The sequence below is a fragment of the Sebastes umbrosus genome, chromosome 9 (genome assembly GCF_015220745.1).
Source record: "Sebastes umbrosus isolate fSebUmb1 chromosome 9, fSebUmb1.pri, whole genome shotgun sequence".
Classification (NCBI taxonomy): Eukaryota; Metazoa; Chordata; class Actinopteri; order Perciformes; family Sebastidae; genus Sebastes; species Sebastes umbrosus.
The window spans coordinates 10,057,280-10,073,932 of record NC_051277.1 but is presented as its reverse complement, the minus strand read 5'-3'; the positions used below and the strand labels follow the sequence as shown (position 1 = coordinate 10,073,932).

Below are 16,653 nucleotides of genomic sequence, written 5' to 3'. Positions count from 1 at the left end.
AGATTCAATGATAAGCAACACCACATTTCATCTTTATTTATAGGAATAGAGGTGATTAAGTCCAGCAAAAGAGGTGGTAATGTCAATTTTCTCAGGAAAAAGAGAAAAGCATTTTGGATTTTCTATTTCAAAAGTTTATTTCCAGGGGGCATGAATGAGTTTTTATAGTTGTTCTTTAATATCTCCCACTTTTGTTATTTAGTAATGGTACTCTAATGATTTTTCAAAATGTATATTTTTATGTATCTTGTTCTTCCCACTCTTTCTGTATCACTTTATCAAAAGGTTTTAAATTAAAGTGTTTTTAAATATACCATATCAAATAGTCACATTTTAGGTTAATGCCTATTCTGTACAAACTTAATACTCTTAGTTGCACTTCTCCCGTTAATGGACCAAAATGTTAAATGTTAAAGTTAATTTCTGTCCACGTCTTTTCAAAATAAAACTACGTAGGTTTAGGAAAAGATCGACTTGATTAGGTTTAGGCTACAAAACTACTTAGTCATGTGTTTCATGACGACCCTGACGAGGGCCACAAACCGAAACGCGTTGGTGTCACAATAAAGTTGTTCTTTATACTACAAGTGTTGCTGGAGTTTTGACCTCTTCAGACTTTTTCCATTCTCCATGCACCTTGTAAGTATAGGTGAAGTATGTGTACTCTGATTTTGGCAAGTTTGCATAAAAAAATGAAAACAGCAGCTATAAGTCGCTAATCCATATTTATAAATATCAAAATCGGCATCAGCCACTGCAGCTACATTTACGGGTGTGTTTCTTGAGCATGTTACATTTTTCATGAAGACATGACTGCCGTTCATCCTTGACTGACAGCCCAAAGTTAGAATACCTCTTTATATCTCACTACACTCAATGTGTTTTGTACCTACAGTAACTAGTAAAGCAAAGCAATAAAAACACTTCAATAATGTATTTGTAATTACTGGAAAAGGAACAAAAGTTTACAAGTACTAGTTTCGATGCCTGAGAAAATATTTTTTGTTGTTTAACAACAAACTCATTCATTCTCATTTTGTTCTCATGAACTTAAAGTCACATAACACACATTTTCAAATAATAAAAAATATAATTATTAAAATATATGTTGTATACCTCCACCAACCAGTCAAGTTGCAGTTTACATCCATGTCTGTCCAAAATGTCATCACTCTATTATTTTATCCCGTTAGACATTTGTATGAAACTGTCATAATTAGCATATGAATTCTTGAGCTATGGCCAAAAACGTGTTTTGTGAGGTCACAGTGACCTTTGACTAACAAAATCTAAACAATTCATTCTTAAGTATTCAAGTTGATGTTTGTTCCAAATGGTTCGGATGCACCTCCACGGACGTCGCCAACACAGAGGCATAAAAACACAACTTCTCTTTCTTACAATGAATATTCATAAATATGCTTTGTTTTGTCCGTCACTAGAGGTTTACGACTCTGCTCATTAAAAAAACAAAAGCGAAATGTTAGAATTTTACACCCACTCTTGTTGAAAGTCTTTCTGGGAAATCACTAACTGAAGCAAAAAAAAATATCTGTAAGAGTTAAGAAATGAAATGTGTTACACCTTTTACCATTTGTCACAAAACTCAGGATCCAACCGTAAAATATTACATCTAAGCCTATTCTGATTGTATGTTTTTATTTTTCTATTAAGACTATTTGTTGTTCATATGTGCAGTGCACACTTCTAAAGTGATATGATGTTGAATTAAAGCACAAAAGATCCATTATTGGCTTAGACATCATGTTTATAATGGTGATTATTACAGTCAAGAGCTGCCACTGCTACTAAACTGTGAAGCTCCCACCTGACAGTAATGATTCACACCATGGCAACTCTGTCTCCAAGCCAGATGGAAAGCATGATTTGAGAGGTCTGCTGAAAAATGGCAAATAAATCACCATTCCCTGGAGTATGAACGCGTTCATTATAAGCAAATATGAATTATTTTTCAAACCAGACATCCTCTAATGTGTGGGAGGCACGATGCCTGCATCACCAAGCCAAATCATTTCAGTCTAAATCTCACTACATCTCAGCAGATGACAGCTCTGGGATCACATAATACAGAAGCAGGAAACAGATGATGTGTTTATGATTAGTGAAGAAAAGTGGCAAAAACCAACAGCTTTGGTAAAAAAATATTCGTCATTAAAAATATGCGCACATACAAGAAATAATGAAGACAGTCCAACAGTGTGATATGAATCATATCCAGAGCTGTGGATCTGAAAGTCCCCATTGTTACATCCCTAATAAAGCTTGTCAATCAAAGTATAACATTTTCAGCACGAAAGTGCAAACACTAATACTGATGCAAAGGCATCCACTCTCAACCAGCAGATACTGCACATTGTTGGAGTTAAGGGGGACATGACAGATCATAAAGCTATAAGATTAGAAAGGAAAAAAAGGAGGTCTTGGATCACTGTGCAGCAGTTGACATTTAACTGTTTCTGCTTTACTGCAAGTCGAATAATATCACAAATGGAAAATGTACAACAGGTGCAGTACAGATTACATAATTTAAAAGCGCAATATGTTCCTAATATGTAGCGCTGCAGTTCAAATATTCTCATAATTGCATGTATGGTCCAGATATTCAGTCCACCTGAGACAGCAAAAGTGTCATTTATATTTCAAACAAACTGCTAAACCGCATATTTGCTCTGTTTAAGGGCCCTGACACACCAAGCTGACATTTGGCTGTTGGGCCACCGGCTTCATGTTTCAGGTCCTGTACTGTTGGCTCTATGCTGACTAAAGCCGACAAAGACACTGAACCAAATGCTTTGCATCTTCACTTAAAAGTTTCACACAAACACACTGTTAGCTGATGGCCAGCTAACTGCTGAAGTTGTGTTCAGGTGTAAGAGGAAATATTTACTCATCTGTATTAAAAAATTAAAAAAAGCATAATAGAAAGACAAAACAAAACTAACATTTCAAATACACTTCATTGCCCTCGTGGGAGAACTTAGTTTGACCTTCATTGCACTGAAGATCGTCCATAAATATTCAATATTTTTACACCACTGGTTATCCATCTTGCATGGAATATGAAATAAGAATCTATCTTATAAAAAACTCAAACTAGGATGTCTTTGTGGACACTAGTCACCATATTCTTCATGTTGGTTACTCTGTACATATGACATCTATTGCATGAGGGGATCCCTCCTCAGCTGCTATTCGCACACTAAATGAATGGAAACAATAATTTGCTAAGCTGTGCAGCCACTCAGACAGACTCACTCTCACCGACTGACTCTGATTCAACACGCTGAGTGTGCTGAACAGAAGCTGATTAAGGACTGACTACAGCCAGCAGGTCACAAAAACCACAGGCTCAGCAGCGGCTGATAGCAGACTGGCTGTGAATCGGAGTCCAAGAGCTCTTTAGGGCATAGAACTCTGTGAGCTTCTGAAGAGTGGCCTATCATCTGTGACAACATAAAAGATAAAATCTTAATTGGTTGCTTCCGCCTGCGGAGGTCAATTTTTTCACAAGGCTGCACACGGGACGGACAGTTATGAATTGTGTTTTTCTCCACAGATCTTGGGTGCCTGGTTCTAGAGTAGCTGGAATGCATTTATGCAACAGATTCCTGTCTTGACAGTGCCTTACAGCATCATGAATATAAAGCACAAGGCTAAACTGGTCAAACTAAAAAAAAGCAATTATCACTTAAAGGTATACATGTAACAGTTGTTGGTTGCTATTGGTAAACGAGTGAGGGAGAGAGTGAGAGAGAGTAGTGATTGTCAAGGATGAAGATATGAAGATAATGAAGAGAAGGAGTGGCGTCAGTGAGGACAAAGCAGTGAATCAGTTGTTTCAGGCGGTTACACACGACCACAACTCCAAACCCCTCTGCACAACCCTGCAGGAAGGTGCCGAGTTGCCGGATTTTGAATGATTGCAGCCGAAGGGCAGGCTTCATTCTGTCCGCTGTGGCTCAGCGCTGCTCTCGGTCAAACTCAAACTGACATAGCAGCACTCAGCACTCAGCAGAGGAGAGACAGAGGAGCCGGGGGAACACTGGAGCACATGCACAGAAAAACCACACAACCCGTCCTCATCCATCAAATACGGCCGGCTTTGTAGCCGACAGAGCAAAAGGGGGACTTGTGTCTCAGAATCAGACGTCAAGGGGTGTGACAAAGAACCTGAACTGGCTGCACACCCTACATGCTGTTATTGGCTGGAGGTTACAGGGGGTTGGCTGATGCCCTGAAATGCCCCGAACAAAGCAAAATAAGAAGAAAAGAGAAAATACAGGCAGGATCTCTGCAGAAACAGACACCACCACACACTTCTAGTGGGTCATAGAGAGAGATTATTTATGTCTGTGCATTGTTTTCTTTCTTGACAATTCCTGCAAATTATACCTTTAAGATTAAATCACACATCAGGTTCAAGTGCTCCAAAATAAATCTAATTAATTGTGGCTTTATCTTTGCTCAGGATTTGAAACTATATTCTTCATAGCATATCTTGCTATGGAGTTTATTGCTGTGCACAATTTAGTGTTACAGCTCAAATGCCAACGCTCGATTTATGAGGACAAATACACACACTGGATTAAAACTCCTATGCTCTATGGACTACACGCAATATTTTGACCCGAAAGGCTCTTGGTAAGAGGTTCTGACCCGGCAAAGAAGTGCTGTCAGTTTGAATCCAGCGTGTGGATACCTTCGGTCCTCCAGGCTTCATACAGACCTGTAACCCTGCTGCCCTCATACAGGATGCACACAGAACTACTGGACGGTGACTGATAACAGCTTTACTGTTACAGTAGTCATGGATGCACTGATCATGCAATGCAATGAGCTATTAAAAAGGCATCAAGAAGGCAAGAAATCTGACATACTGACATGACGAGATCCACTACTGAACAACCTCACAGCAAAACAGATCTTTATAGGCAGGCTGTTGCTGCACATTAATGTGAAACAGGAGGTGCTGTCTGTGTTTACAACCACAGACTCTACAACCGAGGATATCCCATTACAGAATAACCAAGCATCCTGTGAGGTGCCTCCCACTGATCTCAATCTCTTCCACCTCCAGATCATTTAACAATATCCTCCCTGCATGCAGTTAGTGGGTGGGTGGCACATCAACCCTCAAAACGTTGATGCACCTACCTGGTGTTTAAAACCCAAATACAAGGAACATAAAAATACTAAATACAAAAACATCTGTATCTCTCAATCTTAAAATCATTCTCCAAGTAAAAACGACCTCTCTTTCCTTTTTTCAGTCATCAGTGCAGATTCCGGATAATGTTCAGATATCCTCAAGGCTACTTCTTTGCAGTTGTCTTTATACATTGAGAGCAATCGGAGCAGATATGATTGACAGAGATTGAAGCTTCAGTGACTTTGGTCAAAAGAGAGAAGTTGCTGAACTTACCTGAGACTCCATAAGCATAAAATATCACAGCCACATAAATGTGCTGCATGATCCTTCTTGAAGTTGTTGTGATGGAGATAGAGATGGAGATGGAGCAGAGATGTTCTTGGCTGATTTATCCAAATTGGGAAACCTGTGCGTAAAAATGAAAAAAAGTTTGTTCCAGTGTTGTTGTTGTTGAGATAAACGCGTGCAGATAAGAGTGGAGAGGCTGCAGGAGGAGATCCCTGTACCAGCTTCGCAAGGTCGACTCGGTCTGCACCCAGTCCGACAGAGAGAGAGGAAGGTCTAATGAATCAGTTGCCATCGTCTGACGCGCGAGGAGCAGCAGCAGCAGTACAGGTGCTGCGCGCACAGAGGGGTGGGAGTGAGAGACAGACAGACAGACAGACAGACAGGGAGAGAGAGAGGGGGAGGAATCTATCTGGGGCTCTGCAGAAGAGGGAAATCCATCCTCTAAAGGAAACAACTGCTGCTCATGAAATGTTCTGCTGATTTGCATTCATTAGGTGCCTCTTCTTGGTGGTAAACTCTGCAGGTACACTATAAAAAAAAAAATTTAAATTTTTTGTCTGTATTTCAAAATGACAGAAATTTTTTTTAAAAATTACATGTTTCATTTGTGATTTATATGTAAATGGTCTTAGATTTACAGTATTTTTTGTAATCACAATCGTAATTATCTGTATTTAAGCTTTTCTTGATCATTTTTAAAGATAATTATTCTGTTTTTTAGAGGTTTATGACTATTTTAACAATTAATTTATGTTAGAAGAAAAGGATTTCATGGAATTATAATAATATTTCTTGTAAAAATACAGATTTTTTTTACAAAACTTCTGAGAGTTAATGTAAATTTTGGCTTTTGCAACGTAAAATTACATGTTTCATTTGTGATTTACATGTAAATGGTCTGAGATTTACGGTGTATGACTATTCTAACAATAAATATATGTTAAAAGTAAAATATTTCTTGTATAATTACAGTAATAAAGGCTAATTATATAAAGATAATTACTGTTTTTTTTTTTACAGTTTATTTATGTTAAAGGGACTATTTGTAACTTTCAGAAATGCTTGTTAGCAGCGACACCTGTGGCCGTGAAGTCAACGAAAGTCAGTGTCGGGCTCGCGCTTGTGCTCGCTCTATAGACATGAACGAGCATCGCTCAAAACAGTGAGGCAACACACGTCAGCTAAAACCACAATATCACTCTATTTTTCAGCTGCTCGGCAGTAATGTTAGCTGACCAGATGAAGGTCTCTCCATGAATCACAGCTGATCCTAGTGTTGGCTTTTCCTGCTTCAGTACAGGCTGAGGCAGCGGGGTTCCTCAACGAGTTACGTTACCGTCTCCGCCCGCAGCCGGAGAGAACAGGGAGACAACGGCACCCGGTCGGAGACGACAACGTTTCTCGCTGAGGAGCCCCGTCACTTCACAAGAAACGGGAAACCTCTGTTGGTCTGGAGGAGCTGCAGCATTTATTTCTGCACAAACGTCCACTGTACATCCACTAGATATTCTCATAGCTAAACTAACTCTTCTGCAGTGTGGAGTGAGCGCGCGTTCACGTCTAGAGGTGGAGCGAGTACGCGAGAACGCGCACGGTGAAGCTGGCAGAGGAGGAGAGGCTCCGGCCACACGTGAGCGCGCATGTGTCGCGACCCGCTACATTTATACGCTTAAAAAGTTACAAACAGTCCCTTTAATTAACGGACAGTATTTTTCCGTTTTTTAACAGACATTTTCTGGCGCCCCTGCTGCCGGAAAATTTCCGTTATTTTACACTTTTTTTTTTTTACAGTGTATCTGGGACTCTGCAGAAGAGGAAAATCCAGCCTCTAAAGGAAACATGACTGCTGCTCATGAAATGCTCTGCTGATTTGCATTCATTAGGTGCCTCTTCTTGGTGGTAAACTCTCCAGATGTACAGTGTGTCAACCCTGCATAATACATACATGGCATCAGCAAACAATCTCTTCAATTTGCCATTTAAGCCTGAAGCAGCTTTCATGTTTTATTCTTTCAAGAAAACAGAACAATCCTGGCATGATTACCTGAGAGATTTTTCCCCTCCAGTGATGTGCATTTTTAAATCTTCATAGAAAATCAGCAGCAGTCCAGATGATGTTGTCAGTTTGTGTTTCACATAAAAGACATGATCCCAGGCAGGGGGCTTTGGTCTGACAGGCAGGGTGATCCATGCCTCAAATCTGATTACCACTGTTTATTGGCTCATCTTATCTTTTTTCCCCACCTCACATAATATCCATCGCCTCTGCCTATATGCATCCCTAGTGGAGTCCAACAGAGGCTCTCATCCACAGTGTTCCAGTGGAAAACAAGTGAAGAATGAGTGAAGGTTTAAAGTTGCATCAATCGATATGTGACTGTTTTGGTTCACTCTTGTGTAATTTCCAGAAGCAGCAGGCAGCTGTTTTCGACAAAAACCAAAACAAAACAATATGCTACCTGCCCAGCACCAAACAGCACACAGACAAAGTCAATGACTAGCTGGTGAACTTAGTGAGGTATAGCAGCTAAAGGGCATGAAGGTTAGACAGAGTCTCTCTCAGGGAATGAGACTATCAAACAAAAGAAATCAGTTTTTTTTTTTTTAAAGGAAATACTGCAGCAAATAAATAATGTCAGGTTGTTCCTTTTAATTGGCAAGCCTTGATTTATGAGTGCAAGAATCAATGTACATACATACATAACATCCCTGTATATGCAACATATATGCAATGAACTGGAAATTTCACTTCACTTCAACTCTCACCATCCCTACAAGCTGAAGTTGTCACAAGATCTCTGCACAAAAACACACATTTTGGTCTGATTCTGCAGTGGACCTTTGGATAGTTTTCTGAAACGTAGGTGGAAACATTTCAAAAAGCTTTTTTCAAGGTTTAAAATACTAAAACAGTTGGCTTTCAAACCATTAAATGTGTTTGTTTTGCAATTTAGAGTTGCTGACAAGCCTCAGATTGTCAGATCATTAGATACAAACAAGCCCTGTGGGTGTTTGGCAATGTTTTGGCAGTCAGTGAATTACACGAATTACACCACTGAAGGCATCCTCAAACACATCTTCACATCTTTTCTCCGTTCTTGTAAAAGGGGATTGCGTATTTATTTTTGGGTCTTGCTGTTTTAGTATGCAAAATGTCCCTCAGTTGTTTTTGGTGGAGCTGTGATTTTACAGATTCAAACTGAGAGGGATAAATCTGGAGATAATATAAGCAGTGTGGGGTGACACGTGTATAGTTTCTCTGAGATTTGAAGAGAACTCATTATCAAATATCACCAGATTAATGTCATCTTAATTTGGCTCGATATAAGTTTTAAGAAGCACCTGCTTACTGGCTGAAATGTGTACACCAGACATGTGTTATAACCTGGGCCAAAGCTATACCGCTGAGGACACCAGGCCAGGTCCCCTGTATTCTTTCGGGGAATAATTGTGACACAATATACTTTAATTTGACTATACCAGCAATAAATTAATGAATAAATTAATGATATTGGTGCCAACACAATACTTAATTTTTGGAATATAAACATGCTGCAACCCTAATTAGGTTTTGATGGGATTATGTTCACAGGCAGCATTTTTTCCAGTGAAGGCTTTTTGTACTGCATGGAAGTCATTGGGAAGGAGTTAGGGTGCATGGTGGCGATACAAAGTGCAGGACTTTGACATCGGAGACATGGATTCACATCCTGAGTCCCGTCTCGGAAGCCATCAGCTATCGGTCTGACGACGATTTAGCCTCTGGGGACAATAGCCAATATTTCTGGGGTCCCTGTATCTGGGCTAAGACTATCTCTTCCGTGTGCTGGTCATTGTTACAGTCCGATTAGCAACTTAAGACTCGAGAATGGAGTTGGAGTTGAGAGACGACGTTACGACCAGATTGTGTATCTGCATTCACATGCAGATATCTGTTTATAGAGATTAACAGAAAGTTAAATCATCATCAGACGATAGCCGATGGGTTCCAAGATTGCATTGCGGTCGATGCGTTCAGCCTCATTTGCTCTCGACATGGACTGTTTACCTGCATGCTAACAAAGCCTCCTCAAACATAACTGGTCAATACTCAGACTACAGACTACAAACAGAAACCAGAACGCTTCTGATACCAAAGTCTTGTGCCGTTGTAAATGTAAATCAGCTTTTATTGTCCCACATTATATTGTACACAGCACAGCACACAGTAACATTTAGTCTCTGCATTTAACCCATCCTAGTATTAGGAGCAGTGGGCAGCTGCTATACAGCACCTGGGGAGCAGTTTGAGGGTCCGTTGACTCAATTGCACCTCGGCACTGCCCACGAGGCGAACTGGCAGTTTAAGGTTGGGAAAGAAAAATGATGTCAGATGATGTCCTGTTGATAGGGAAATCAGATCAGAAAACACCATCTGTGTCGTTCTAAAGGGCAGTTATAAAAGATGTGTTGTCCGTTGTCGACTTATGGCTTTTTGATACATACACGTTTTGATAAGTATTTAAAATGTTTGATACCCAGCTTCATAAAGGACCTTTTTTTCTCTACCAGAATTTTAACCCTGACATTGTGGCGAAGGCTTTGGAACAGAAAATAAACCTTCATGTTGGGAAATTAATTTGAGTTTGAATGGATAAAATAATAAAGTTTGTGGGTCTTGACCTCACAACCTCAGTGTTCATAATGATATCTTTCCTGTTTAAAGCATAATTACCTTCCTCTCCTTGATAAACATTTGCAGCTCACAAGGTTGTTTGAACGTAAAAATAAAACCTTTTCTATGTAATTATTTAATAAACAAAATTGAATATAAAAATACTCTACTGAAAAGGTAGCAGAATGATACCGTAGCAGACTCTGAATTAAAGGCAAGTCGTCACATTAACTGAAAAGAGTTCAGTAGTGCTTGACCTTCCAAAGCTGTTAATGAAGTAAATATGAAAATTAGTTTGAATCCTGTAGTTAAAGATAAACATATTATAGTTATTAGAACACAGTAGGCTGAGAAAGCATCAGTTTGATTGACAGAAGCTTCATCCAATAACCTGCCAAGTATGTTTTTGAAAGTGCCTGCCCTTTTCCAAACTGTTTCCTAATGACTTTAAAACTTCCAACTACAGAATTGGAACCAATGCCGGTTTTGTGCTGAGCAGACATTCGGCAGGCTGAAGTTGAAGTTGTCATTCTCGCTCTGAATTTAGTTAGTGAGGCTTCTTTTCCAGTTCATTGGATATTCAGTTCATTTATATAGGCTACTCCAGGAGAAAAAGGTGCTTGTCAGGCCTAAAATTCAATTACCAATTGGAAAAGGAGTCATTTTCAAAACCCAACAGCATGATTGGATCAAGTTGTCAGTATTGCTAATAAATTATACATTTTGTGTTACAGCTTCCTGAAAACCCATGAATTTTAAAAAGTGATCAATAATTCAAAAATGTGTATAGATAAAATTTATGTAGAGATAAAATGTAAATACATTTGTACATAGTTTGTGAGTGTCGAGAGGGAGCATCAGTGTTGATGTGCGTGTATGTCACCACACACTTCTGAGGTTATCCGAGTTAACATCAGTATGTTTCTGTAAAGGCACAAGCTTTACAGAGAACATAAATCATGTAATTTATGTTTCTGAATGCACAGATCTTTGCATTTTGATGCATGTGCATGTGCGGTATTTGCTTCTTGTTTAATCCGCGGAACACTTGATAAAAATGGTGTTTGTTCCTGAATGTGCTGAATATCAATAAAGGTTTACAGAAATAGCTGGAAATGTCATTTTTAAGGCTTCATGGTTTGCTGTTAGATGAAAAATATCTTAGTGCTGGAACTCCTTGAAATACAGAAACAGTCTTTCTGAATTTCTATAATTTATAATACTCAACTTGCACTTCCAGTGCACAACTTTATTTTGCAGCAGAAACACGAAAAGCATGACACTTTCAGCACTAAAAGGTTATATTTTCTGCACAAATCTAAAATTGAACCTTTTGTGGCAAAATGTTCTTTGAATTGGGTTAAAGAAGCTTTTTATAAATCATTTTTAAAGGGGTCATATCATGCTCATTTCCATGTTCATACATTGGGTTTCACCTAGAACATGTTTACATTTTGTCTTACTGTCTTTTACTGAATATACAGTACAAGTTTAAGTTCACATTTATTGTTATGTGTATGAAAATACAATGAAATGCTTGTGCTCAGTGGCACTCTCTGCTTTACACAAGGGGCACCCCCCCCCAGACAACAACAAGAACATTACACACAATATATTATACAGTGATACATAACATGTTGGATGGATGAGTCAACTGTTCAGCAACCTGACAGCCTGAGGAAAGAAGCTGTTATTGTGACAGGTGGTGTGTGATCTGATGCTCCGGTGACATTTTTTTGATGGAAGGAGCGAGAACAGAGCGTGAGCTGGGTGGCTGGTGTCCTTCATGATGTTTTGAGCTTTTCTTTTGCAGCGAGTGGTATACATGTTATGAAGTCATGGTAGTTCTGTGCCAGGGATTTTTCCTGCTGCCTATATTCAGTCCTGAGCAGTCAGGTTACCAAACCACCTGTATATACAACCCAGGCTCACTCCCAACTCGTCAAAACACCACCGATTAGGTGCGCCCTTCAGCGTCGGAAACTGATGCACCCTTTAGCGACAGTTTGTGATTTGTGACAGTTGTGAAAAGTGAATTTTTCATGATATGTCTCCTTTAAGAGTGTATATCCCCATAACAATAACAGGTTCATAATAGGTAAATGCCACACATCATATTATAACAGAACAACAACAGAAATTGTAAGTCAGAATCTGAAATTTGTTTTTAAGTCTTTTGCTGAAATGAGCCTTGATAGGGCTCCAGCTGGCTGCCACATCTAATGGTTTGATCAGTAATAACCTGCTTTTCCCCATGGAAGCCACCCATGTACAGATATAGACAGTTGCAATGAAGGCCGACAGTGAGCAGGTGTGATCAGGGATGTAACCTCTGAGCATTTTGGGTGGCACTAATAAAGCTCCAGATGTTCATCTACTAGTCTGTGCAAGCTCTGCAAAAGCGCTTTGTACTGTATGTGGAAATGATTCTTGGCGGGTACATTTAGCACCCGTTGCCTAACTAATATAAATTGACAAATTGGAAACATTAGCATGCAAAAAAAGAAAAGGAGAGGTGGGTTATTGAACTGTATCAATCTCATGAATTACAAAAGCAAATTGTGACCACTTCATCTGAAACTCCACATTTAACAGACACACGAGGCACATCCTAACTACTAGAACAGCGTGGTACAATTCGAAGAGAACAGACACGACTTTCTATTTTCAATTTATATTTATATGGGTTTACGATTGTTCTTCCGCCGCACGCAGCGAGAGGGAATTTCCCCTCAGGGTTATTAATAACAAAATAAAAAGAATCACTCGAACTGCGTCGTTGGAGCAAATGGCTCTACAGCAAATTATTTCTCATCCATGGAAGCAAAATGGCTCTATTAATGCAAATTAACTGAACGCAACTTAATAAATATATAATTCACAGTCAACACTGCTCTGAGCATATGATGTTTACATGCACACACTATTGGAACAATTGGCTATATTGCTTTAAGTCTGATTAAACTGTTTGCATGGCTGCATAAAGGAACAACTCCTCTTAATCAGTTCTTTTACACAACTGAAGTATTTCATTAGCACTAAGAAGTACTGATCATCCGAAGATAATTATAGACACCCGGCAACCAGCCTGTGCAGGATTATCCACATGGGATGAATGTAAAACGCCCAAGTCATTCATCAAATCACATTTCCTCTACTAAACTAAAGGCAACAATTACTACTTGTTCTTGCACCCCAGAAAGTCTAAGGGTCATTTTTTCTTCTGTTATTTATCTTCTCTGTTGAGCTCAAGAAGAAATTGATTATGAATATTAATAGTGCAGACTGCAACTGGACCTCGTATAGCATAAGTGGTGACAAATTGGTAGAAACGAGAGATACTATTACGGGGGAGATAGTTACTGTGAGGTTGCTACATTTCATTCATTCTTTTAATTGCTTTTTACTTTCTGGTTGATCTGGGAAAATCCCCCCACTCACAGGCTGTGCGAACATGTGTTACCATGGTTACCAGATAATAGTGTACGATGGGGTGAGTCTTTCACTTAATTGACTGAGGTGAAAATATAATATTCACATTCAGTTTTAATGGTATGTTATGATTTTGTATATATATATTATGCACACAAGATAGAAGTTGTGAAGTTATTATATTATATGTGCTACAATATATATAAAAAAAGAGTCTTTCCCAGGGATATGGGCCTTTAATATATAACAATGCATCACATTTAATAAGTATGTTTTGTTTGTAAAATCAAAGTAACTAGCTGTAAAATAAATACAAGTACCTCAAAATTGTACTTGCAGCAGTTAAATTAGTTATTTTCCATCACTGTGTACAAGTTCCTGAAGAAGTTTAAGGGAACGTGGGTACACCTGACCTTAAATCGTGTCATCAAATAAGAAAAAAAACAAAAACATAATGTCTTTTGATGGTGAGTGAAAAGTGCTGCCCGTTGTGTCTGAACAGATATCTGCATTGTAGCTATTAGTGCATGTAATGCCGACATGACAGACTAATGATGAGGTCCACCAGCAGACTTCATGGCTCTCCACTTGTTCTTCATTGCAGTCCATCACCTGCCTCTGCAATCTTACACTACAAGAGCACCCTTCTATTTCTGCAGACTTTTTTTTGTATTGTTGTTACTTTTATTAAGTATCTGACTACTTCTCCCAACCTCTGTTGTACATCAGTAAGTTGTCCCTGCTGAAAATATGTGATTTATCCTTCCTTCGAGGTGGAAAATGGTGGCTGCATGTCTTTCTAAGTCACGAGGGTTATTGCCAGGGTAACTGTCTTCTTTTACGCTGGATTCTTCCCTGTAATTGTCACTGGACACTAAGGCTGATGTTCAGTGTTTGGGAATGTACAGTATGTAGGTGATGAAAGGTAAACTCGCCCACACTCAAACAAAGAGCAATATTGTTTGTATCAGTGTCTCGGCAAACACTCTAACCCACCCAATGATTAAAAAGCAAATGTTTTGGAAATTACACGATCTGATGCTGACATTTGTGTACAAGCTTCGCATTCAGGGAATGTAAATAAATAAATAGTGTGCTCTCTCACGTCAGAGCCTGTTCGCTCAGTGTACAGTCAGTCCAGAAAAGAAGCTTTCAGGAAGCAGTGTTTTACTGTAGCCTACATGACTAATAGAATTAAAATAAAAGAATGATAAAAAACATTATAAGGAAATGTAAGAAAATGGGATATTGCGTACCAGCTGCATTTAAACATGGATCTTAGAGTAACAAGGTTGCTGCTGTACATGTGAACTTGTTCGTTTTTTTTTTTCTTGTGCATGTATACACAGTCACGAATGACAGCTTACAACCTGAGTAAAAATCTGACCATGCACACTGTTCTAGTATAATGTGGGATGATCTAGCTATGATCAAAATAGCATAAACCTGGATCACCGGCTGCATGTGTGCAGTACTGAGGCATTATGTAGAAATACCAACCCAATCTCATGGGAAGGCGTATATAGCATGACATTACACAAACATTTTGCGTGTCATGAGGACGCATTTTAGCCTTTTCGTGTGTCATTTGTAAGCCGCTTTTTGGGGGTCATTTGTACACCAAGCAACAAAACTATGGTAGCGTCCGCAGTTAGGTTTAGGCAACAAAACCACTTAGTTAGGTTTGAGAAAAACATCATGGTTGGGCTTAAAATAAGTGAAATACATACGGAAACAACGTAACTTAAGTACAGAAAACACGTGACAAACGTAACTAAAAAAATGTGACAAAAAATATTTTGCGCATTATTGTGGCATTCATATGCCTTTTTTTTGTGTGCGAACGGGCTGAGAAATAGTCACATGTCCCTGGAAAACATTTCCTGATTTGGCTTTCTTCCAAAAATATAGGAAAAATTACAGTCTTGGAGGACAAATCTCTATAAAAGTGAGTATAAAAAGTGAAACACACTACCAAGAAAAAACCCTGTTGTTTAATCAGAGAGGAAAATATACCTCAGATATACAGTATACAGTGTAAATAGAGAGAGAGAATATGCAAAGAAAAGGCAGGTCTGTCAATAAAGTAAGAAAATAAAATGTCATTGTATCTGCTGTTTCATTACAGTGTATAACTGTACAATCTAAGTTTGCATTGTGGTGTGCAGACAACATCATTGATAAGGAAGTTTCTGCCACTTTTGACACCAGCTAAAAATGTTTTGATGAACTTTATAGAGCTGCAGAGTAATGGGGACATGCTATTTCCATTGGCTCCAGTAGCCTATTTAATGTGCTGAAAAGCTACGCTTGTCTGAATATAATATCTGGGACAGCTCTAATCTGTTATAATTTGGGGGAATTTGAAACTTTGACAAAAAATGACCCTGCTGACTACAGATAAATTTGCCTCTCATTTCATTGATTGATTTTTTAACCACACAGCATGGGATAAGATGAGGCTGACGCTGCACTTTAAATTGTCTGCGTGGACAGCCAATTCATTCCTTGCGGTCACCTTTCACGACCGGATGAAGTCATCACATGCTTTTGCCTTCCTTTATTTAAAGCTCTTTACAGAACAGTGATGTTATGTTAAAGTACAGTCCTATAAAGAAGGGTGTGTTGTTATTAAAGTTGCTATAACCAATATTTTTATATTAACTATGGATCAAATGACTATGTAATATAAGAAAATTATCGATCATTTGGTTCAGTCTCACAGCACAACAAGAGACACACGTTTAAATACATAGAATAAGAAGAAAAAAGATGTTGTGCACTTGTTGAAGATTGGCACTTTGAACATGAACTGTATAGTTTCATGTACGATTCGAACACATCAATACTGAGCTCTTCACGATTCAGAAAGGGGATGTCTGGGTCTGCTCTGAATGCATGTCGTTCTATTTGTAGGTCACAGATGGCTTTTCTTTTGTGCTGCTTCAAGCACATGTTTAGTCTCTATTGTCCAAGTAAATCCATACAAAGATTGTCCAGAGCTCTAACATTTCAGTTTTTTTTGTCCTGCTTGCCTTCTATAGACCCAAATACTAAACATATATTGCTGTGCAGTGAACAGCTTATCTCCAACGTTGCTGAAATTGAA

The 16,653-nt window shown here is 38.8% G+C and overlaps 1 protein-coding gene across 1 annotated transcript in view; it reads right to left on the bottom strand.

The window, feature by feature from the left end:
• Nucleotides 1-5,911, bottom strand: part of rxfp1 (relaxin family peptide receptor 1) — a 62,460-nt gene extending 56,549 nt beyond the window's left edge. Inside the window, exon 1 of the mRNA XM_037779244.1 lies at nucleotides 5,444-5,911. Coding sequence (XP_037635172.1) covers nucleotides 5,444-5,492 — 49 coding nt within the window. The 5' untranslated portion in view covers nucleotides 5,493-5,911. The remainder of the gene's footprint in view (nucleotides 1-5,443) is intronic.
• Nucleotides 5,912-16,653: the final 10,742 nt, after the last annotated feature.